Source organism: Acomys minous (assembly GCF_964271855.1).
Source record: "Acomys minous genome assembly, chromosome: 8".
Taxonomy (NCBI): Eukaryota; Metazoa; Chordata; class Mammalia; order Rodentia; family Muridae; genus Acomys; species Acomys minous.
The window spans coordinates 82,208,814-82,228,649 of NC_140489.1; the positions used below are offsets into that span (position 1 = coordinate 82,208,814).

At 43.3% G+C, this 19,836-nt stretch overlaps 1 protein-coding gene across 2 annotated transcripts in view; it reads left to right on the plus strand.

The window, feature by feature from the left end:
* Window positions 1–1,101: 1,101 nt before the first annotated feature.
* The window catches only part of SNTG2 (syntrophin gamma 2), a 206,709-nt gene continuing 187,974 nt past the window's right edge, over window positions 1,102–19,836 (plus strand). Inside the window, exon 1 of one of the 2 annotated variants that reach the window (XM_084791712.1) lies at window positions 1,102–1,282. In XM_084791712.1, the coding sequence (XP_084647838.1) occupies window positions 1,211–1,282 (72 nt within the window). In that variant the 5' untranslated portion in view covers window positions 1,102–1,210. The remainder of the gene's footprint in view (window positions 1,283–19,836) is intronic. The other variant, XM_084791713.1, reaches the window with a different exon arrangement.

A 19,836-nucleotide genomic window follows, 5' to 3' on the forward strand; every position in this document is an offset into this window, starting at 1 on the left:
TTGCAGGCAGAAGATGAATAAGACTTGGAAATCTGCAAAGCCTTGTTCCTGTACCTCAGGGTCACAAACCCAGGGCTTTTCAGGTTTCATCTGTAAATGGTTTGTTCCACATTTGCTTGTCCATCGTGAGCCATGAAAGCCACATACTAGCCTTCCCCGTTTTCCCTAACAGTGCAGCAATAAAGCCAATATAAGTGTCTCAGGATGCTGTCCACTGGCACACTGATGGCCTGTGAGTGATAGGGCTCAGGTGTAAGACCTAAAAAGGGTGGGAAATACAGGTTTGCTTTTTACTCAAGTGTTGGCAAGGCAGGCACCGACTTTTAGCCCAGACTAGTTTTGATTTACATTTATATTAGGATGATGTTAATGTATAAATTCCAATGTCACTTTTATGATATTCCTTTTGACACAAACCTGATCAAATAAAAGAAACTCTTAAACTGAGACTGGTGACTAAGTCGGAGCCCTTTTGGAAAGTGTGAGAGGCAGGGTGGAGTGAGGGCTCCAGTTCTCGAGTGATTGGGGATTGGGGCCTAAGTAGATGCCAAGAGAGGAAAAGGCATGGAGACCATAGCAATGGAAGGTCTTGGTATTTAATTTGCTTTCTTTTTTCCAGAAAATGGGTCCTGAGGCCAGGCTATGGTGTGGAAATCCACAAACAACCGAGGGACCCAAGGCTGTTGTCAGGGCAAAGTACTGCCAGAGTAAGTGATCTGTAAGTGCATCTGTACCAGCGATGGCATCACCAGAATCCACTGGGAACAGCATCCTAGTCCCCAAGGGCCCAGGTGCCCTGTTAGACTTCCAGCCCCAAGGGAGACGCGCGTCTGACCCTGTTTAGGCTCTGTACTTTGCTGTCCAAGGTGAGAAAGTGATGGTCCCAGCAAGGAGGTGGGACCGGGCCTTACAGCTCCGATAATCCAGTCAAGCCATCACTGAGTGGAGGTGGAAGGGCAGAGCTGATGGGCGGGGTTACCGGGCATAAGGCGGGGCTTGATGGTAATGGGCGGGTCTTGGTGGGCGGTGAGCAGGGTAGTAGGGGCCGGGCTGCTGGGAGGTGGGCGGGGTTCCGTGCCTGCTCTGCTCGCTAGCGCAGTGGCTGCTGGCTCTGTCCGCCCTAGCCGGTCCAGAGGGGCGCGGGCGCCTTGCTGGCGCTGTACTTAGAAGCTCCGGAGCCCGAAGCGCACGCCTAGCCGCGTGGGCGGCGATGAGCGCCGAGGGATCGCAGTCCCTGGCCGCCCCCCGCGGGCGTCCTAGTCACCTACTGGTGCCCGCGCGGGTGAGTGGGGTCCCCTGGAGGCCCTCTTCCTCAACCCCTGAGTCCCTTCAGTTTCCCTGCTTCCCTTCCTCTTCCAGGGCCCCCTCTTTTCTTGGAGTCCTTGTGTCCCCCTTTCCGGGTGGCTCTTGTGGGCGGGGGTTGGCACTGGGCCCTGGGCACAGTGGATACCACTAGCCCCTGGGCACCGCAACCTCGTCTTCCTTACATCACAGCTACCAGCGTGAGGGGTTTATTTTTATTTTTATTTTATTTTATTTTAATCTCTAACATCTGGGTCATGGGGCACAGGTGCTTTCCTTTACTGCGTGGTAACTATGGTCTTCCAGATCTTGGGGTTTGGGCTTTTGCCCAGCATTTCTTTCAAGGAGTGGTCTTTCTGGTCCTAGGCAGTGGCTCTTGCAGCAACTCAGGCACTATGCAGGGGTTCTTGCTGTCCCCTTGATGGGGTGTGGTGTCAACTGTCTGCCTATCTCTTGGGCTACCAGCTCAGTATCTCCAGAAACCAAGGGGACATTGATGGGCCAACTTTGCAACATTTTAAAAAGATTCTATTCTAGCTCCTACCCGCTGACAAACACACACACACACACACACACACACACACATGCACGCATGCGCGCGCACACACACACACACACACACACACACACACACACACACACATATTAAAAAAAAAAAAACTAAACTATTGATCAACAAAACCCTGAAATGTTGGTTTAAGCAAAAACGGAAAGTTCTTGGAAACCTTCAAGTTGCCACCCACACAGCACAACCAAGTGTTCCGGAAAAGGTGCAAGGCAGCAGCTGTTTGGCCTTAGGAAGCTGTGCGCCTGTGTCCCGGGGTGCAGTCATGCCTCCTCTTTAACTTTGCTCAAGAGCCCAAACCTTCAGCACTACCGGAGAGCAAGGTCCTTTTAGGGTAACAAAGGTTTCTGAGACTTCAGGCTGGAGTGGCTGCAAAGCGTCCTGTCACAGAGCCTCAGAAACAGCTAGTGCACAGTGGTATGTTTAACGTGTTGAGACCAAGGTGTCTCTGCTTTGCAAGTTGTGCCATTCCCTCGACGTCTTCAATGTTTTGGTTGGTATGTTGTGGGACTTTGTTGTTGTTGTTTTGTTTTGTTTTTAATACTTCATAATGTGAGTAGTTACCCAAATACAGCAGGTATGGGACTCAAACCTTAGAAAATGCACTTGGATGGCCTGGAAATAGTAGCAAGCAAGTGCAGAAGCTCAGCACTCACCGGCTTTCTGTTGTGTTATTCTCATGTCTGTAATAGGATGTCCCCCACAGTGCATTTTGGGAAATATTTTTGCAACAAGTCTTGTTAGTAACTGTTAATCATTAGAGGAAGAGTTGAAATGACGTGTTCTACTTTGAGCCTACCCATGAGTTTTAAGTGCATGCATAACCTAAAAGACTTAGGATAGGCTCACTGAACTCCATGTCAATCGGTAAGTTGCTAAACAGTGCAAGAGCTGGTCAGTGTCTTGTGTGTAACAGGAACCTCGATGATGTGAAATGGGCCATCAGAACTGTGCTTGAAGGGCTGCCACGGTTGAGGCCATGCACTTCAGTTGCTGTGAAGAACATACATGCGGCTTGCTATAATGCAGTGCTAAACCCCAAGGTGTGAGGCTTGGGTTCAAAGTAAACCTGCCAAGTTTGACATTTATACATTCTCAGCATCCCAACATTCTGTTAACTGGACTTCATGTGGGAGCCCTTGAACCTTTGATGGATGGTGCTTAACAAAGCCCTGGAGCAGAGGCGTCTTTGAAAAAGTCCTCAGTTTCTTAGCAATTACTATGCATAACGTTATCGAGCTTGCAATGCTTAGCTATGTAACCTCTAACAGAATTTAATGCATCGTCTTAGAAAAAGAATTATAAAACAAAGATGACACTGAATGTATTGTAGTCCTACTTTCAATAATTTTTGTCTGAAGTCAAAAGTGTAATAACACTTTCTTTATAATGACTGCTTGTTTGAATCATGACAGTCGAGCCAGATTTGGTGTCTCATACACTTTTCTAAGTTAGGTCAGTTCCTGAAGTTCTGTTCTGAGCATCAACCATTCCATCGATTGAGAGTCTGTTGGGTACTTCCTATTTTTAGGTGGTCGCCTTTCATTGCACAACAGTATAAGATGGGTATAAGGTGCAGATTCATAGGGTGCCCTGCCCTGCCCATGGGAAGGTGCGGATGTTCCTAGTCATTCTGAAGGCACACTTAGTAATGCTGTCACTTAGCCATTTTTAAAAAGCTGTCATTGCTGCAGAGCTAAGTTAAGCAGTAGGGTCCCCATACAACACAACCCATTATTCCATGTTGTTGTTATTTGCCCTTCTGTCTGTTAGACACTTTTGATCTCACCGATGGAATTGGTGCCTGTGACATCATAGGCCAAACCCATTTATTTAACAAAACAGGGACTTACCTGGTTTTTCCAGGAGATATGTTTCATAGTGAACATGGAAACAGGACCTAACTTAGAAAACCATATTTACTTGTTAAAATATCAGAAATAAATAAATTTGGTTTTTTCTCTGAAATAAATGTGACAACCTGTTATATCTACTTATCTGTATAGTTTTCAGTTTAAACCTAGATATATATTCCAAGACTGCTCACACAATGCATTTTATAGAAGCCAGAGGAGGGGGAGCCATTGAAGCATAAGGTGAGAAGGGAGCCATTGCACCCAGGTCCCTTGTTATTAAATGGTTACACTCTCTGAAGCCAGGGCTTTGTGCTCTGCTGTGAGCATATGTGACTAATCACATGAGGTAGGGTGAGTTCCACTGAAGAAGGGACTCCTCTTCCTTCCTTCTCACGCGCTGCGCTGTGCTGTGCTGTGCTGTCCTGTGCTGTGCTGTGCTGGTACCCAGGGGCTGCGCTGTTCTTACAGTGTGAAGAGGCACTCACAGATTCCCCAGTCTGGGAAGCCAATTTACCTGCTTCTCACCTGTAAACTCTCCAGAGCAGGTCTTATGGTCACTTGCATTCTGATACCAATCACCTGATAGCAATTTACAGTCTCCATATAATGTATGTGTCATTTCAATACACTGCGATGCTATGATACATGCATGCATCCTGAATATGTTTAGGAAGTGTGGATCTCAGAAACTGGCTATTTTGTTAGACTGAGAAAGTTTGCTGCATGAAATTAAATAAAGAGGTTTCAAAAGGTCTTCTAGGGGAAAAAAAAAGCATTAGTAATTCCATGGAAAAGGCCCTTGGGTTTTATACTGGGGAGTTCTTTTCCTTGTGGTCCAATAAATTTAATGACTGTTGCTGGAGCTCACCATGGGATTGGAAAAGTTGCATTGTTTTCTGCCAACAGGAGGTGGAGCTGTCTCCTAGGCCTCACTGGAGTCCCATTCAGATGGTGGAAGCCGGCTTATCCCTTCTATTTCTGCACTAAGCTCCCCTTGCAGACTTGATCCCCACTCAAGGCTGTTCCCTGGCTTCCTCTGGGAGCATGGGCGTTCTTCTCCACCCCCAAGGACACACAGGGCATCTTCGCAATCCTATCCTGTCCGGCGACAATGACTTCCTAAGACTACCATCCTGCACGCTTCAACACATGCTATTAAAAAGTGCTGTGAGGATTATGTGATTCTTTTTCGGTTTGAATTTCCTTGTTAAATATTTCTTTTCAGATCTGGTATTATTATTCATCCGTTACATTTTTATTAGGCAAATAATTAAGATTTAAGGAAAATGACTATGCCTTTTAGCTTATTTAAGGCTATAATGGCAAAGTTATAAAAATGTCAGGTTATATTTTTAACACATAAGGTATTCTAATTTCAGAGACTACTTACTCCAAAATTGCTAAATTTTCTCTCTGTATAACCTGTTTTATCTCCATTTTCTTTACTTGCCTAACACATTATCTGCCTTATAATTTTCAGTAATATTTTTTTCTTGTGAAAGAACAATGCTGAATCCAAACTGTCAGCATTTTGACTTACCCAGCTTGGATAGGCACCAAACTCCATTTGAAATTTGGATAGAATCCATTTGATTACAGCACAACTTGTATTACGATAAATATAATCACACGAGATATTAAAATCACTGTGCTCATTGACTTTCCTTTTTTGAATTTACTTCTCTCATCACGGGTCCTTGGACCCCAGCTCCAGAAACAAATGTACACCTCACTCCAGAGAGTAGCAAATTCATTTAAGCACTGACCAATGAAAAAATAGATGTATCTATTAGCTACATAGATGGAAATGTGGATGGTAAATCACATAGCACAGTTGAATCCCATTCCTAGAACTGACTCTTAACAAGCAGAGATTTAAATGGTAGTATTTCATTATAGGTAAAATATAACCATAGGATTACACCCAGTTCTATAATAAACAGCCGGCATTTGTGAAATGTGGTATAATTGTGATTCCCATAAAATTTATAATTTAATTTTCCATGAGAAACAAATATTTTGCATCTGGGACCATTTCCCACACTGTTGGGTGACTCAGCCTTTAGAAGTTGAACAAAGAAATCCTCCTCCTCCTCGTGCCCTTTCCAAGACGAGGTGAAAGAGAGGGAGTGGGCCACCCCCAACTTGTGCCCCTGGTTCTCTGATTCTTCCTTCAGCAAGAGGTATCGCACAGTGTTCCACGTGCTGAGCATGTCCCCTGGCCCCCTGAGGACAAGGCTGACCCCACTGCCCCAGTCCCAGGGCTCCATGCCTTTGTCCTCCAGCCGATTCTCAGCTTCAGGATGTAATGTTGGCTGCTCCAGTTGTGTTTTCCCACTAGGGTATATGAGATAGCCCCTGGAGGCTATTTTATATAAACTCTTGTCCCACACCTCTCTTAATTATGCCACTGTTGTATTCTCTGCACCCCAAAGTTGTCTACAGCTCCTTTGGTTGGACCAGTTCTGTTTGAGGGTTCATAGAAAACATTTGGCAAGGCTCACCTTCTACTAAACCCTGTCCTGTGTTTCCTCTCTGGTGTCCACACATCTGAGCCTCAACCACGGGCTTGTGTTGACTATTTAGACTGTGCCCTCTGGAGTTTTGGTCTTGATTTTCCAACTTTTGTTGGGTAGTTTCATTTCCTGGACACTCATGCTAGCCTGGCGTTCCCCTAGCTTCCCTATCACGGGCTCATTATAGTTGTTGTCCCAGCCAGCGCCTCCCACCAGCATCCATGGCTGTCCGTGTGCTCTGCCCACATGCTGCCTGCCCTGTGTCATTCTTAGGAGCAGTGTGCCTGGTGCCTGGCATTTAGGAAGGGACAGTCCCAGCTCTGATAACAATACTATCTCTAGATGAGTGGCAATTATGCCCCTACTCTTAGGAGAAGGCAAGGCTGGGTTATCACTTATACCCCCAGGAAATTGATTCCATTGTGTTTATTCATAGCAGTCACTGCTGTCTGTGAATGAGAGGAGAAAGTTCCATGCGTCATTCTTGAACTGATCACTTATTTTACACTTTACTATTAGCATATTTATGTTTCAATAACATTATGCCATTTTATTTTTATAGTAGCTAAATTTTAATTTTACACACTAATATAACCATTAACAGTTAAATGTAATTTATTCTCTTCCCAGTGCTGAAGATAGTCCTAGTGATTTCTTCAGGTAATTATGCTTCTCCAAATGGCTCTACCAGTTTGACTTTTTGCACTGTAATTACCTGGAGTGTTCATTATGTCCCTAGTGCTGTGAAATTACTTCTCCTACCTTAAACCTGGGGTGTTCAGACTTCACAGGGGCCAGAAACAACTTGCTTAGAAGCACATACTGGTGTTGACTTTGTTGTCATAAGTTTCAGATTCTTATTTATTTCTAGTTATTTGGAGAAATGCCATCTTACCCTTAATTGTTAAAAGTACATCCTGTGTTTTGTACCACTGTCCCCATTTCCACGAAGCATTTTCTTTTGGCTGGCACTTGAAAAGGACATTCTACTTGCTTGTAACATTACTGGTTTCATAGTAAAACTTCAACTGTGGCTTTCTTTTAAGCTGTTGTGTTTGCAACAGGCTAGATACTATGTAATCGGAAACACTGGCTCTAGTACCTCCTGTGCAGAGAGAGGAGTGGAGCAGGCCCACGGTGAGTAGCACCACCACAGTCTCGCGAGAGTGAGACTTCGTGATGCTAAAGAGAATGTTGTTTAGAAAGAGTTGTGTGATTGCGAATGTGACAATATGCATACACGTGTAGCTTACAGGACTTGACTGAGCTACTTCTGGTCCATTCGTGTACTAGAAACTAAAGACACCAGTGCAGTGGGATGCAGCTACAGACCTGGCTTGGGACCCTGTCTGACCTCACAGCTTTCTTTATCTTTGCTAAGTGCTTTAGGACAGTGGCTTCACCATGTAGCCTATGACTTTAAATATTCCATCCTCTTGCTTATGCCTCTCAAGTGTTAGGGTTACAGATGTAAGCCATTGTGTTTGGCTTCCTATCAGACTGAAGCTCTAAATGAGCAGATTCCTTGCCCATGCTGTGACCAGTTTAATCAGAGACATAGGCAGAGGCTACTGAGAGAGGTTTATATGTGAAGAAAGGAAACACAGAAGCTGCACACACACACTTCATGGCTATGGTGAGGGAGTGTTTTAAGATGTAGGGACACTTCCTTTAGCCAGGTTAGTGGTTGCACTGATGAGGGAGGCATCGAGGGAGTGGCTCCACCTCTTTGGCAGCCTCTTTTGTTTGGGTAGGGGAGTTGGTGAGCCAGTCAATAGCTTGAGAACCAGAGGTGAAGGATTAGAAGGAACAGCTGGTATGGAGATTGGGAGGGAGAGGATACCAGGCTTTAGAAGGGCCAGAGAAACTTGCCTGCTCAGGTTCAGAGGCAGTCAGAGAGTTGATGAGGTTGTGTGCCTCATATTCCACACTGGTACATATGCATGACATATGTTGCTAGTTACATGCATGCTATACCTGTACATCCCACACTTGCATGCTTCACATAATTGTACATGATACACATGTGTATATAATGCATGTACACAACATGTACACATGGATACACATTACACATATGCATGTAACAGGCATGTTTCTTTGTCTCTGTGCGTGCCCAGCATATGTATCTGTACATCTGCACAAGCGTATATAGTATAAACAGCATGTGTGTCAACATTCCTATCAGTATTCCTAACAGTACATAGAATGCTCATATATACTGCATACATGCTTGTGACTCATAGCACACATATGTGGGTAACACAGATGTGTAGCACACATGTTTAATCAACACACATACTCATTAATTATGTAGAACACATGTGTTCACAGTACACCCATTTCTGTAAATTGGGGCTATTAGAGCTAATACTTTTATTTTCCTTGCACATCCATAGTGGAAGAGATTTGGAGTTCTACTGCCTGCTAAGAAAGACAGGGGAGTCGCAGAAGGTGGCACAGGTACATTTTAGGGACCTTCCTAAACTTCTCTCAAGGAAGACCATTAGTAGCCTGCCTTGATGCTTCTACAATTTTGTTTCTCACTTTTTTGGCAAGTTCCTGAGAGCATGTCTTATGCAGTTTGGTAGGTTTTGGCCTCACTGGATCATCTCAGAAAGGGTGGCCATTGTCACTCCTTTGAAACTGTTTGTGAAGTCACTGCTATGATTGTGCTCCTTAGTCAGAAATCAGTCCAGAACCTGGTGGCTCCATGCAGTTATGCAAGCCTAGAACCATCACTGTTCCTGCTAAAGCCAGCTGGGCTCTGACAAACTGAGGTAGGTTTTCCCATTGAGGCTTCTTTGGCAAAATATGTAATGTGTTTTGGAAGTCTTCAGCTCTGCCTTTCCATATGTCTTCCACAGGGAGGTAGAAGTGTGGTCTTCTAAAAGGAATCCACATCTTAACAATCCATGAAATATTGCCATATTCTGAGAATGTGATTTCTTTAAAACTTTTAAGTATTAATTGAAAAAATGTGCATATACTCAAAGTATGCAGTATGATCTTCATTACATGAACACCATATGCACAGACTACAAAGCCAAATTATTTAACCTACATCACCTCCTATTTTTACCATCTTGTGGATGTGAGCATGTGTCTGTGTGTCCAAGGCACTTAAGACATGTGTTTTCCTCTCTCAGCTAATTTCACGTCGGACAAAGCCTTTCCTCCAGCTCTCCAGTTCTCGCCTCCATTTCTTGGTACCCACCATTTCTTCTGCGAGTGCAGTTGGTCAAACTCCGTGGCAGGCGGTCTGCAGTGCTTTACTCTAAGTTAAGGATTCTGAGAGGCCCCACTCAGAAATCATCTGAGTGGTGTTTAAACAGCAAACATGGACTCTGGTGCTGGGCAGAGGGGAGCTTGAGGACTTGGGAGGCCACACTGGGGCAGAGAGGAAGATGAGAACACAGTTGTGATCCTTAGAGGCAGGGACCTTCCAGAGCTGAAGAAGGGACGCAGGATCCTCTGTAGGAGAGACGACAAGTTTGCTCTTGATCTTCTGAATTTAGAACTATGACTAAAACGTGGTTTGGTGGTTGTTGGACATATCCTCACAGTAACATTGTTCTAGTAACCCTAACTACACACATCATTTGTGGTAAGGAATACCTCCAACACCAAAATAAAACGCTCAAATAAAATTTAAGAAGGAATGCAGTTTTCAAGGACATACATAGCTTTGAAAGCCTTTGAGCATAGTCACCTCCCTCAAAGCCATTAGAAATATTTGCATGTGTGTCAATGTGTGCCTCGTGCTATGTTCTGAGGGCTCTTTGAAGGGCTTCATGACGTTAGTTAGCCCCAGCCCCTCAGGTGGGCATGATTGATGCTCACCATTTATAGATAAAACAAGGATAAAATGTCCATGACTGTCCAGCCAGCAGCTGCATCAGCAAGGATTTGGCTACGGAAAGCCCCTTTCCTTCCTATGTATACCTGAGAGACATGATTCTAAATATGCCTGTTAGAGGCCACTTCCTATTAGCCAGAATCAATAGTAATAAGAAGATCAGAAGCCAGAGGGGAGGGATGGATCCCTTTTTTGTCTTTGGGTTTGAATTCTCCTCAGTCTCATGCTTGAATGTTTGTTTCCAGCAACTATTGGTAATTAGGGAGGCTGGGAAACTCTCAGGAAATGGGCTCTAGATGAAGTAGGTCACTAGGGGTGGTATTTGAAGGTGACACCCACTCCTGCATCCAGTTCTGTTCTGTCTGCTTCCTGGTTCGTCCTGCTACTAGTAACAACTGTCAAATGCTCAAAACTGTTGAGCCTGGAGCACTGTGCACCATGCCTTCATTGCCATAATGAACTGAAGGCTCTGAACTGCGAACCAAACCAAAGCTCCACCACCCCAGCTTGTCCCTGACTGGCATACTGTTAGAATGACCCAAAAGTAATGAACCTACATTTGGAGTCACCTGTTTTCACTCGGGGTCAACACCACAAACTGGAGACAGCCAGTAGGTCAGGGAAGGTGGCCCCTGGTTCCTGGACATTGTGTGAGACCATGTGAGGGGACAGGAGGACAGCTGTGTGTCAGACCTTCTGTTTTATTTCTTGGCAGGATTTTATGGAAAAACACCAGCCATACAAATGTAAGAAATGTGAACGAGACTTCTAGAATTGTGTCTACTAATTTTGAGAAGGATTTTCCCTCTTGAGCTTATTGGGAAAATGGTTTCTAACATGCTTTTACATGTTAGGAACTAACAAAAATATAATTCAGTTATAATAACAAGATACTTGGTTTAATACATTTGTGACATATAATATCATCTTGGAGACTTTTTTCTTCTATATTAAGCTTTTTCTTATAACATATATTTTGCTGTTTATTTTACTTTATTCATTTATTTTGGTTTTGCTGGGATAGGCTCTCAAGCCTCACTAAGTGGCCCAGGCAAACCTTGAAATTGAACTCTTCCTGCTTCAGACTCCCCGCAGCTAGGCTTTCCAGAAGTGCAATGCCAGGCCTGGCTCCTTCTGCAGTTTGTCTCTTACTTAGTATTTCTTGGTGGTTATAACCACAGAGAGCAATGTTTTCATGTAAAAATGCCATCTTAAAAGTTTTATAAAGATATGACATTTCTTTGAAGCTGAGTTGGCTGAGGCTTTATAAATTTTCTGTAATTGCTTCAGAAGGAAAAAAAAACTAAAGTCAACACTGTCTAGATTGGTGTTTAGGATTTGAAGTGCAGTAGAAACTGGTTTATAATTCAAAAATGTTATAATGTAAAAGATGGTATTTTAAAAATAAGTTTGTTCATTTAAAACCCAGAGAGATGTGAAAAAGTACTGTGAACTTCAAAAATTGTTTTTATTTGAACTCTCATAAAACTAGAAAAAAATGTAGTTTGTTAAATCTTAAAAATATTTTGCTAATTTGAAATATTTTTCTGATTTTTTTGTAGTCGGAACACTTAAAACCCACTTTCTTACAAAATTTCAAAATATGATACATTATTCAACTGTAAACAACAGTTATGCAACAGATCTGCAGAGCTTAACTGAAACTTTGTGTTGTTTGACCAACATCTCTTAACGCCAGGTGGTTGTAGCACAGGCCTTTAATGCCAGCTCAGGAGGGTGTGTGTGTGTGTGTGTGTGTGTGTGTGTGTGTGTGTGTGTGTGTGTGATAGCAATATTCAATATATTGCTATTAGTGTAGTTGTGACATCAAATGTGCATTTAGGGTTTAAAGATAACGAAGTACTTTAAAATTGGAGAAATTAGATTCTAATTCAGAAACTGCTAATGACCAATGATAATTAAATGATTATTCACACACATAGGATGGCCCCTCTTCTTATGTAAAGTGGATTGTACTGGAAGAGCATCTAATACTGTATTAAGGATGGTCATTACTTAGATTTAATAAGAGCAATTAATTTCTGATGGCCTAGTATCACTAGCTTATAATTCCTGAAATTTAGGAAGCTGAGGCAGGAGGGTTGTAAAGTTATAGGGAAGTCTGCACATCATAGTAAGACCCTGTCTCAAAGTAAAAATAAAAATAAAATAAAATAAAAGTAAAAAAATAAAAATAAAAAGAGGGCTAAGAATAATAGGCCAGTAATGGGGCACTTTGCCTACCTGGAGAGAAGTCCCTAGGTTCTATGCCCAGTCTATAAATTAATTAATTAATTCATAGTAACATTAAAGTATTTTTAGGGTGGGCGATGTTACATCCCAAGTAGATACTTTGGTATGAAGAAAAGCACATTATATGTTAAAATTAGTCACAATGGTGGATGAGGAACTGGCAGATATAAATGGTGTGTGTGTGTGTGTGTGTGTGTGTGTGTGTGTGTGTGTCTGTCAGGAGGTGAGATGGAAAAGCTTTCTGATTAGGGTGAAATACAGATCTGGCTAAAGTGGCTGTCTCTGAACAAGAGTACCTCTCCACGCCCTCTATAATTATTCTCACCTAGGGGAGGCCAGGCCTGACACAAGTCTCTAAATTCTCTAGTAGCCTCTGTGAATCTTGCTTTCTTATCAAGGCAGGAACACAGACTTCTAGGTTGGTATTTTGCTGTTTGGGAGGAAGACAAGACAGGGTGTAGGGGAATTCACTCAGAAGCCCCTGTGCCCTACAATTACTTGTTCGCTGTTTTTCCATTAAGCCCTTGGATTGAGAAGCAGGAAAAAGATGGCAGGTAGGGGGTCCATGCAGAAGCAATGTGAAGATGGCCGGGCCAGCTGACCTGGGCTGGAGGCTGCTCTGAGAACTGCTATTCTGGGTAGCGTCCAGGACACCAGCCGGTGCTGCAAGCTGCGTTTTCCTGCCACCCTCTGTGGTCTGAATGCCTTCAAGCTTCTGAGGTCTGTGTGGGTAGAGCATAGCAGCACCCCAATATAGAATGTGTGTGACTTGTAGAAGAGTGTTGGGAAGAAAGAGAACTTGGTTCGGCTGGGATGCAAAGTGGTTCCTAAAATCTATACATGCTCATCTATAAGTTAGAATCATTTTATTAAAGTATATCTTAGGTGCTTCCTGTTTAGATTGTTTTGGTTTATATCTCCCAAATACCTGTAATTTATGGAGCGTTAGTTGGCCATTTTCTGTATTGCACATAGGATGACTGATCCCTCTTGGATAAACTGACTTCCTTATGGGTTAACTGACCTACACCTATGTTAACTGATCCGCTGTAAGGCTGAGTGACCTGTTCTCAAATAAGCTGAGCTGCTCTAGGCTTAACTGTCCCATATGAGAGTTAAATTTCCAAGTGGATTTCAGAGGGGATATTCAGAACAGTCTATATTAAGTGTTGACACAGAACATTCACTTTTTCTATTGAGAAGGGAAGACTCGGGTTTGTCTAAGATCAACTTTCAGAAAATAGCTTCTCTTGTCCATATGACATTTTATGACATATTGGTGAGCTTTGAGAACGCCACACTGGAGAAGGTGTTTGGGGGGTGACGGATTTCACACTGTCCTTATCTCACTTATATCCTGGCTACAACCCCTGCTTTGCTTTGTTACTGGCATCTGTTGTGTGTAACTTGGATCTGCACAGTGCAGGCCAGATCGTGCTGGCCTGAGGATGAGTACTGAGGCTGCCTTTGGTCGTTTGCCGTGCGCGCGTGCGCGCGCACACACGCACGCACACACACACACACACACACACACACACACACACACACACACACACACAGTCCATGTGTCCACGAATCTATAAATGGGTGACCGATGGAAACTTACCTTGTCCTAGGCACCTTTGCCTTTCTTCTCTGGCAATGTCCAGTTGGAAGCCTTGACCACTTAGAACCCGTGGTGTGAATCAGGCCACATGTTCTCATTTGGGAGGTTTCTCAAGACAGCAGCTTTATCTTCGGGGTGCCCCCCCCCCATTTGCACTCAGAAATGGAATGGTGCCCGTGTCGCAGCAGAACAGACTGGCAATCTTCAAGAAGCCATTGTCCCACCAGACTACAGAAGGTGGCAGCCTCAGGGTCTATATTCCCCTGAGGTTGTCAGTGGAGGGAGGAGGGCACCACCCCACCCATAAAACCTTGGTCCCAAAATTTGTCCTGCTTACAAGAAGTGCAGGGATAAAGATGGAGCAGAGATTAAAGGAATGGCCAACCAGAGACTGACCCAACTTGAGGCCACCCCATGGGAGAGAGCCAACCCTTGACACTAGTAAGAATACTCCGCTATAATATACATACAGATGTTTAATTAAAAAAAAAAACAATCTGTTGTTCTTGGTGTCCCTCAAAACCTCCTGACTCGACAATGTTTCCTGTTATACCTGCTCTACTGGGCTCTGGTGGAGACTGTAGTCATTTTAAACAGAGCTGATCATGGTAACCTAGAATAGTTTTTCGTGCCTTGCTTTCTGCAGGTCTACTGCTATTACTAGAATCTCTAGCTATTACTGTAATCTCTAGAGCGATAAATCCTTGTGGCATGCAAAGGAGAAATTCGTGTTTTGTACTCTTAGATGAGCTAAAATGGAGTTTTATCCTCTCGACTATTTCAGACATCTGTGTTAGGTTTGTTTTTGTATTTCCCTATCCTCATTTCTTTACCTCATGACTCTGGCTTAAGTGGCTGTCCCTCACCTCCGAATCAGGCTAATGGGTTACAGCCTGCCCCAGTTCTGGCTTACGGTTTCAATCTCCTGCTCCCATTGTCACAGCTACAGGCCACTGTCTGCTTTGCCACAGTGGATGGAACTTCCTCAAGCCAGGGGCCCAACTGAATCCTTCCTTCCTTCTGCTGTTTCTATAAGGGGGAAAGAAAAATAACCGATAGAACTGGTGGATCTGCCTCCTCACCATCACTCTGTTATGATGTCTTACTCTTGAAGGAGGATTAGCAGATAGGATTCTGAGTTACAGCTTCCCAGAATATCTTCCACACTAGCACTTCTTTTCCTTGAGTTTTAGGGGTAGTCACTTTGTTTCCTCGGTGCTGTTGTGTCATCTCGGGTTCAGTTTGCCTTGTTCTCCATATGCGCACATTGCCAGGCAAGCAGTGGAAATAAGCGGTGGTTGCAGAGCTGAGCTGCTGCCAGGGTTGGGTGTAGCAGAGGCTGAGCTGGATGCCCAGCGGAGGGTGGCAGAGCTAGGTTTCCTCACTCAGAGAAGCCCTGGCTCCAAGGGGGCAGTGGGACACCTTCCTGCCTTGTAGCTTTGGCTTGTCCATGCTCCACTTAATCATGACCTTAAATTGTAGAACAGTGGATTTTGGGTTCTGGCTTCTGGGAAACAGCATCAGCGTCTGCAACAGAAACAATCAGTTGAGATGAGTGTCTCACCTGTGGCAAAAAAGCAGAGGCTCTGCCTCCCTGTAGATGGAAAAGTTGTGTGCTTTCAATTACTTACAATGCCAAGTAATGAAGGCAAGTGAAGAAAATCGGATAATTATACAAAACGGATGGGAGGAGCCTTATCTTGATTTCTGAACTGATTAGGAAGAGGGACATAAATTAGAAAGCCAAGAGTTTAAGAAGGAGAGGGGGTGTTCAACTCCAAATAGAGAATAAGGACATCTTCCTGCAAGCAGGAGCCTCGCTCTGAGCTGGTCATTAGTCTAACTCCTTCAGTAGATTTGGAAGAATAGAGGTGACTATTGGCTTTGAACATGATTCTCATTCTTTTGTTATCAGGAAATTGAGTTGAATGCCTGGTTCATGTCACTTTTTTTCCTTGAGCTCAGAGACTTAGAAGTTGCAACTTTTACCACCCTGTGTTTTGAGATTTTAAAACACCCACAGATACCTCATGATTTGAGAAGTGTTCACGTTCAGCATTACCATGAATCTAAAACCTCCTTAAAAAAAACCAAAGTAAGCAGTATTGAAGGTGAAAAACTGCTAGACATAAATTGAAATAGAATAATGTACTAAATTCCAAATTACATTAAAATAGGAACAGATGCTTATCTTAAAGTAGATAAGAAAGGGAGAATGCTCCAAAGAGGCAATTTTTTTATTTACATGATACGTAATTTTCTAAAATTTGAAAAAGTTAAACATTTGGTCAAAGTGCCAAGAAGCTGGCTGTCACATTGCCTGAAGTGTGTGAGAACTTGTGTGGAAGGCATTTGGCCCTGGATATGCCTCACTCTGATTTTTGACAGCTGTGTCCACAACTGAATTAGTGTATTTAATTATTAATAATGATATATCTGGATTGACTTCTGACACATTGTTGAAACACAAATATATTGGACTTAAAGTATTTGAAGTCATGTATTCATTTTACTAAGCTGAGCCTTGGTGTCTCTTTCCAGTGATTTTTTTTACTGCCAGAAATAGTGGGTGGTTTGTACTAGATGCCAGGAAAGTATCTGTGGAAACAATATAATAAACTAAATTCTCTTCATTTGAACTGACTTCAGAATTTTCTATGTTATGGTGGTGACTCTACAGGATCCATAAGTCAGCTGGAGAGGGTTTTATGAAAAAGACTCACAGCCAAGAAAACTCACTGCATGTTCTTAGAAATCTCACTTCATTCCCTTTGTTTTATTGTTTTATTCTAAAAATGAGTCTTCTTTTAACTGGGGAAGTGTCGGCTTCCTTGAATTTGGGGTGGCACACCCTGGTGAGGCTTTGCCCTCTTCCTTGCAGTGTTCAGAGACCACTGTTGTGCCGGGACCCACGCATTGCTTGTGCATCATCATCTCCTCATGAGGCTTTGAGTAGATGAAAAACTGCATTGTGCCTGTGCCTTGGGAGAAATAACTTACTCATTCCTATAAAAGGAATCTCCATTGAAGCAAGCCTTCTTGAAACTAATTGCACACAAAGCTAATAAAGGTGCTATTTGTTAACATTTTCAAGTGTTTCGTTGAGAACTGCTTGGGGACTATCTGAGGCACATTGATGTGGGCTGTGTGTGGCAAGACCTTAGCTCCTCCCAGAACTACTTTATCCAAGGCATCTTATGTTGGCTTCAAGTGTATTCGGGCTTTTTGTAGACTGACAAAAGGCCTGACTAATAGAACTTGAGGAAAGAAGGTTTTATTTCCATTTTTTATTTTAAAGGGGATACAGTCCACTTAACTGGGAGCATGAAATAAGTGGTCATATTATAGCTAAAATCTGGAAGCAGAGAGGTGGGGGGGGGGGAGAAGGAGAGAGGGAAGGAAGAAGGGAAGGAGGGAGGGAGGGAGAGAGGGAGTAATAGAGAGAGGAAGAAGAGGAGGCAGAGGAAGAGGAGGAAGGAGGGAGATGCTGGCTGGCTTTTTTCTTTGTCCCTCTTATTTAGTGTGGGACCCCAGCCCATAAGTTGGTGCTACTCACATTCAGTGGTGGTCGAGGGATCTTCCTTCCTCAGCTAAATCTCTGGGAACACCCCCACAGAAATGTCTCCTAGGTAATTATGATCCTATCAAATTGAAATTGAAAATGGACCATCTTAGACTTCCGTGGGAAGTATAAAGCAGAAAGTGAGTGAGAGGTTCAGGGCTGTCTACTCAGCTGGTCTGGCTGAACCTCAGGTCTCCCTCCTGTCCAGTTACCTGCTCTACTTGTTGTGTCACCTGCATCTTTGAGCCTGCGTACCTACTCATTGTCACAGGGTATGCTATGAGAAGGCTTCCTAGGGGGTCATGCCCTCCTGCGTGTTCTGGATGCCATGTGCAATTCTTACAGCTCCACTGTGAAGCTTGTGACTTCCTCCCTTATAATGACCCAGCTAGTCAGCTGCAGACTAAAACTACTCTTTACAGATAGTCCCTACTCAGGATCCTGAGTGCCCAGCTCTGCAATGCATAAGTTCAGGTGGACATTCCTGGGTATCTTTTCTGTGTGAGCACCCTGGTCTTCTCACCTGCAGTACTGTGTGAACGGTGGGTGCATCCCTGAAAGGCCATAGGCTTCTGTTGTCTGGACTGCTTCATGTCCTAGAGACTGCTAAGATGCCACATGGCAGTTTTGGTGACACACACCTTCTGTAGGAGGCCAGCTCCTCCTGTCCCAGGTACACTTTCTAAGTGAACACATCACCTTTGGGCCTTGGCTGCTGTATCCTCTAGCTGATTTAGATGTCTCAGGGTGGATGGGCTGGGGCTGGCACACCACCTCCCTGCAAAAAGAATGTAAGCCTCTGCCAGCGTGTATGTTGTGGCATCCTGTAGAAGTGGAGCAGACACTGTCAATCATCATAGTGACATCATTCTTATCAAGTGGATCCTTAGGAAGGCTGCTTTAAGTTGACATTGCAGATTGAACCAGACCCTCACACAGGCTAGGCAAACACCCCAGGACTGAGCTGCTGGATCCTCAGCTTTTTTTTTTTTTTGTTTTTTTGTTTTTGAGATAAAATTGGACTAATTTTCTCAGGCTGGTCTCAGGTATGCCTTGAGATTGCCATGCTCCTGCTCTGCTTCCCAAGTGGCTGAGATGACAGGCATGATCACTCAGCCCGGCTCCTTGGAGTGTTTCAAAAATATTTTTATAAGTATGAATGTTTTGCCTGCAAGTATATGTGTACACCATATGCACACCTGGTGCCAGAGGAGGCCAGAAAAGGATGTTAGGTGCCATGAAACCGGAACTACAGATGGTTGTGAGCGGGTACATGAGTACTGAGAACTAAGGCCAGGCCCTCTGCCAGGTCAACAAGAGTTCTTATCCACTAAGCCATCTCTCTTGTCCTTCTACGGACATTTAAAAATGCAAGATCATATTGCCTGTGAATAAGGTATGGGTTTCTTAGTGGATTGTCCTTTTTCCCTATCTTTTCTTTTTTTTTTTTTTTTTTTTTTTTTTTTTGCTTTATTGCAATTTGTAGCACCTCAGGTGTAGAATTGCCTAGACAAAATATGAGAGATCATTTTGCCTTATTTCTGATCTTAAAAGAGAAGCATTTAGTTTTTCACTGTTAAGTATGTATATTTTATGACATTTTCAACTAAAGGATATTTCCTTCTAGAATTTGCAGGAGTTGGTTTTCTGCTTCCACCGTGTATTTTCCTGGGATTGAGCTCAGGCCTCAGGTTGTCAGGCTTGGCAGTGAGTGCCTTTGTAGGCTGAGCTGTCATGACAGCCCCACTTCTGGGGTTTGCATGAAAAGAATATGTTGAGTTTTTTTTAATGTTTCTAGAATCTATTAAGATGATAGTATGGCTTTTTTTGTTTTTAGTCTATTAATATAATGAATTATATTGATTTTTTAAAAAAAATCAAAACCACTTTATATTCGAGGGGGGGAGGAATCATTCAATCACAGCCCCTCTCTGTGTGTGTATTTGTGTGTGTGTGTGTGTGTGTGTGTGTGTGTGTGTGTGTGTGTGTGTGTGTGTAAGAGAGTGTATGTGTCTGTGATACTAATGTGTTTTGCAAAATTGTCCTTCTCAGTATTCTTCATCAGGGTTTAAAGCCATGAGAACTTCAGGGCTGCTATCCAGTTCCTCATTCCAGAAAGCCCTGTTTTCTTTTCTTTTCTTTTCTCCTTTCTTTCTTTCTTTCTTTCTTTCTTGTCATTTTCTCTCTCATTGTTTCTCTAGTGAGTTACCAGTTTCAACATTCTTTGTATTTTTATTTCTTATTTTGAAGTTTATTGGCTGTTTTTAAACTCTTACTATTTTCTTATTACTCTTTTTTTTTTACCTTATTCTTTTCC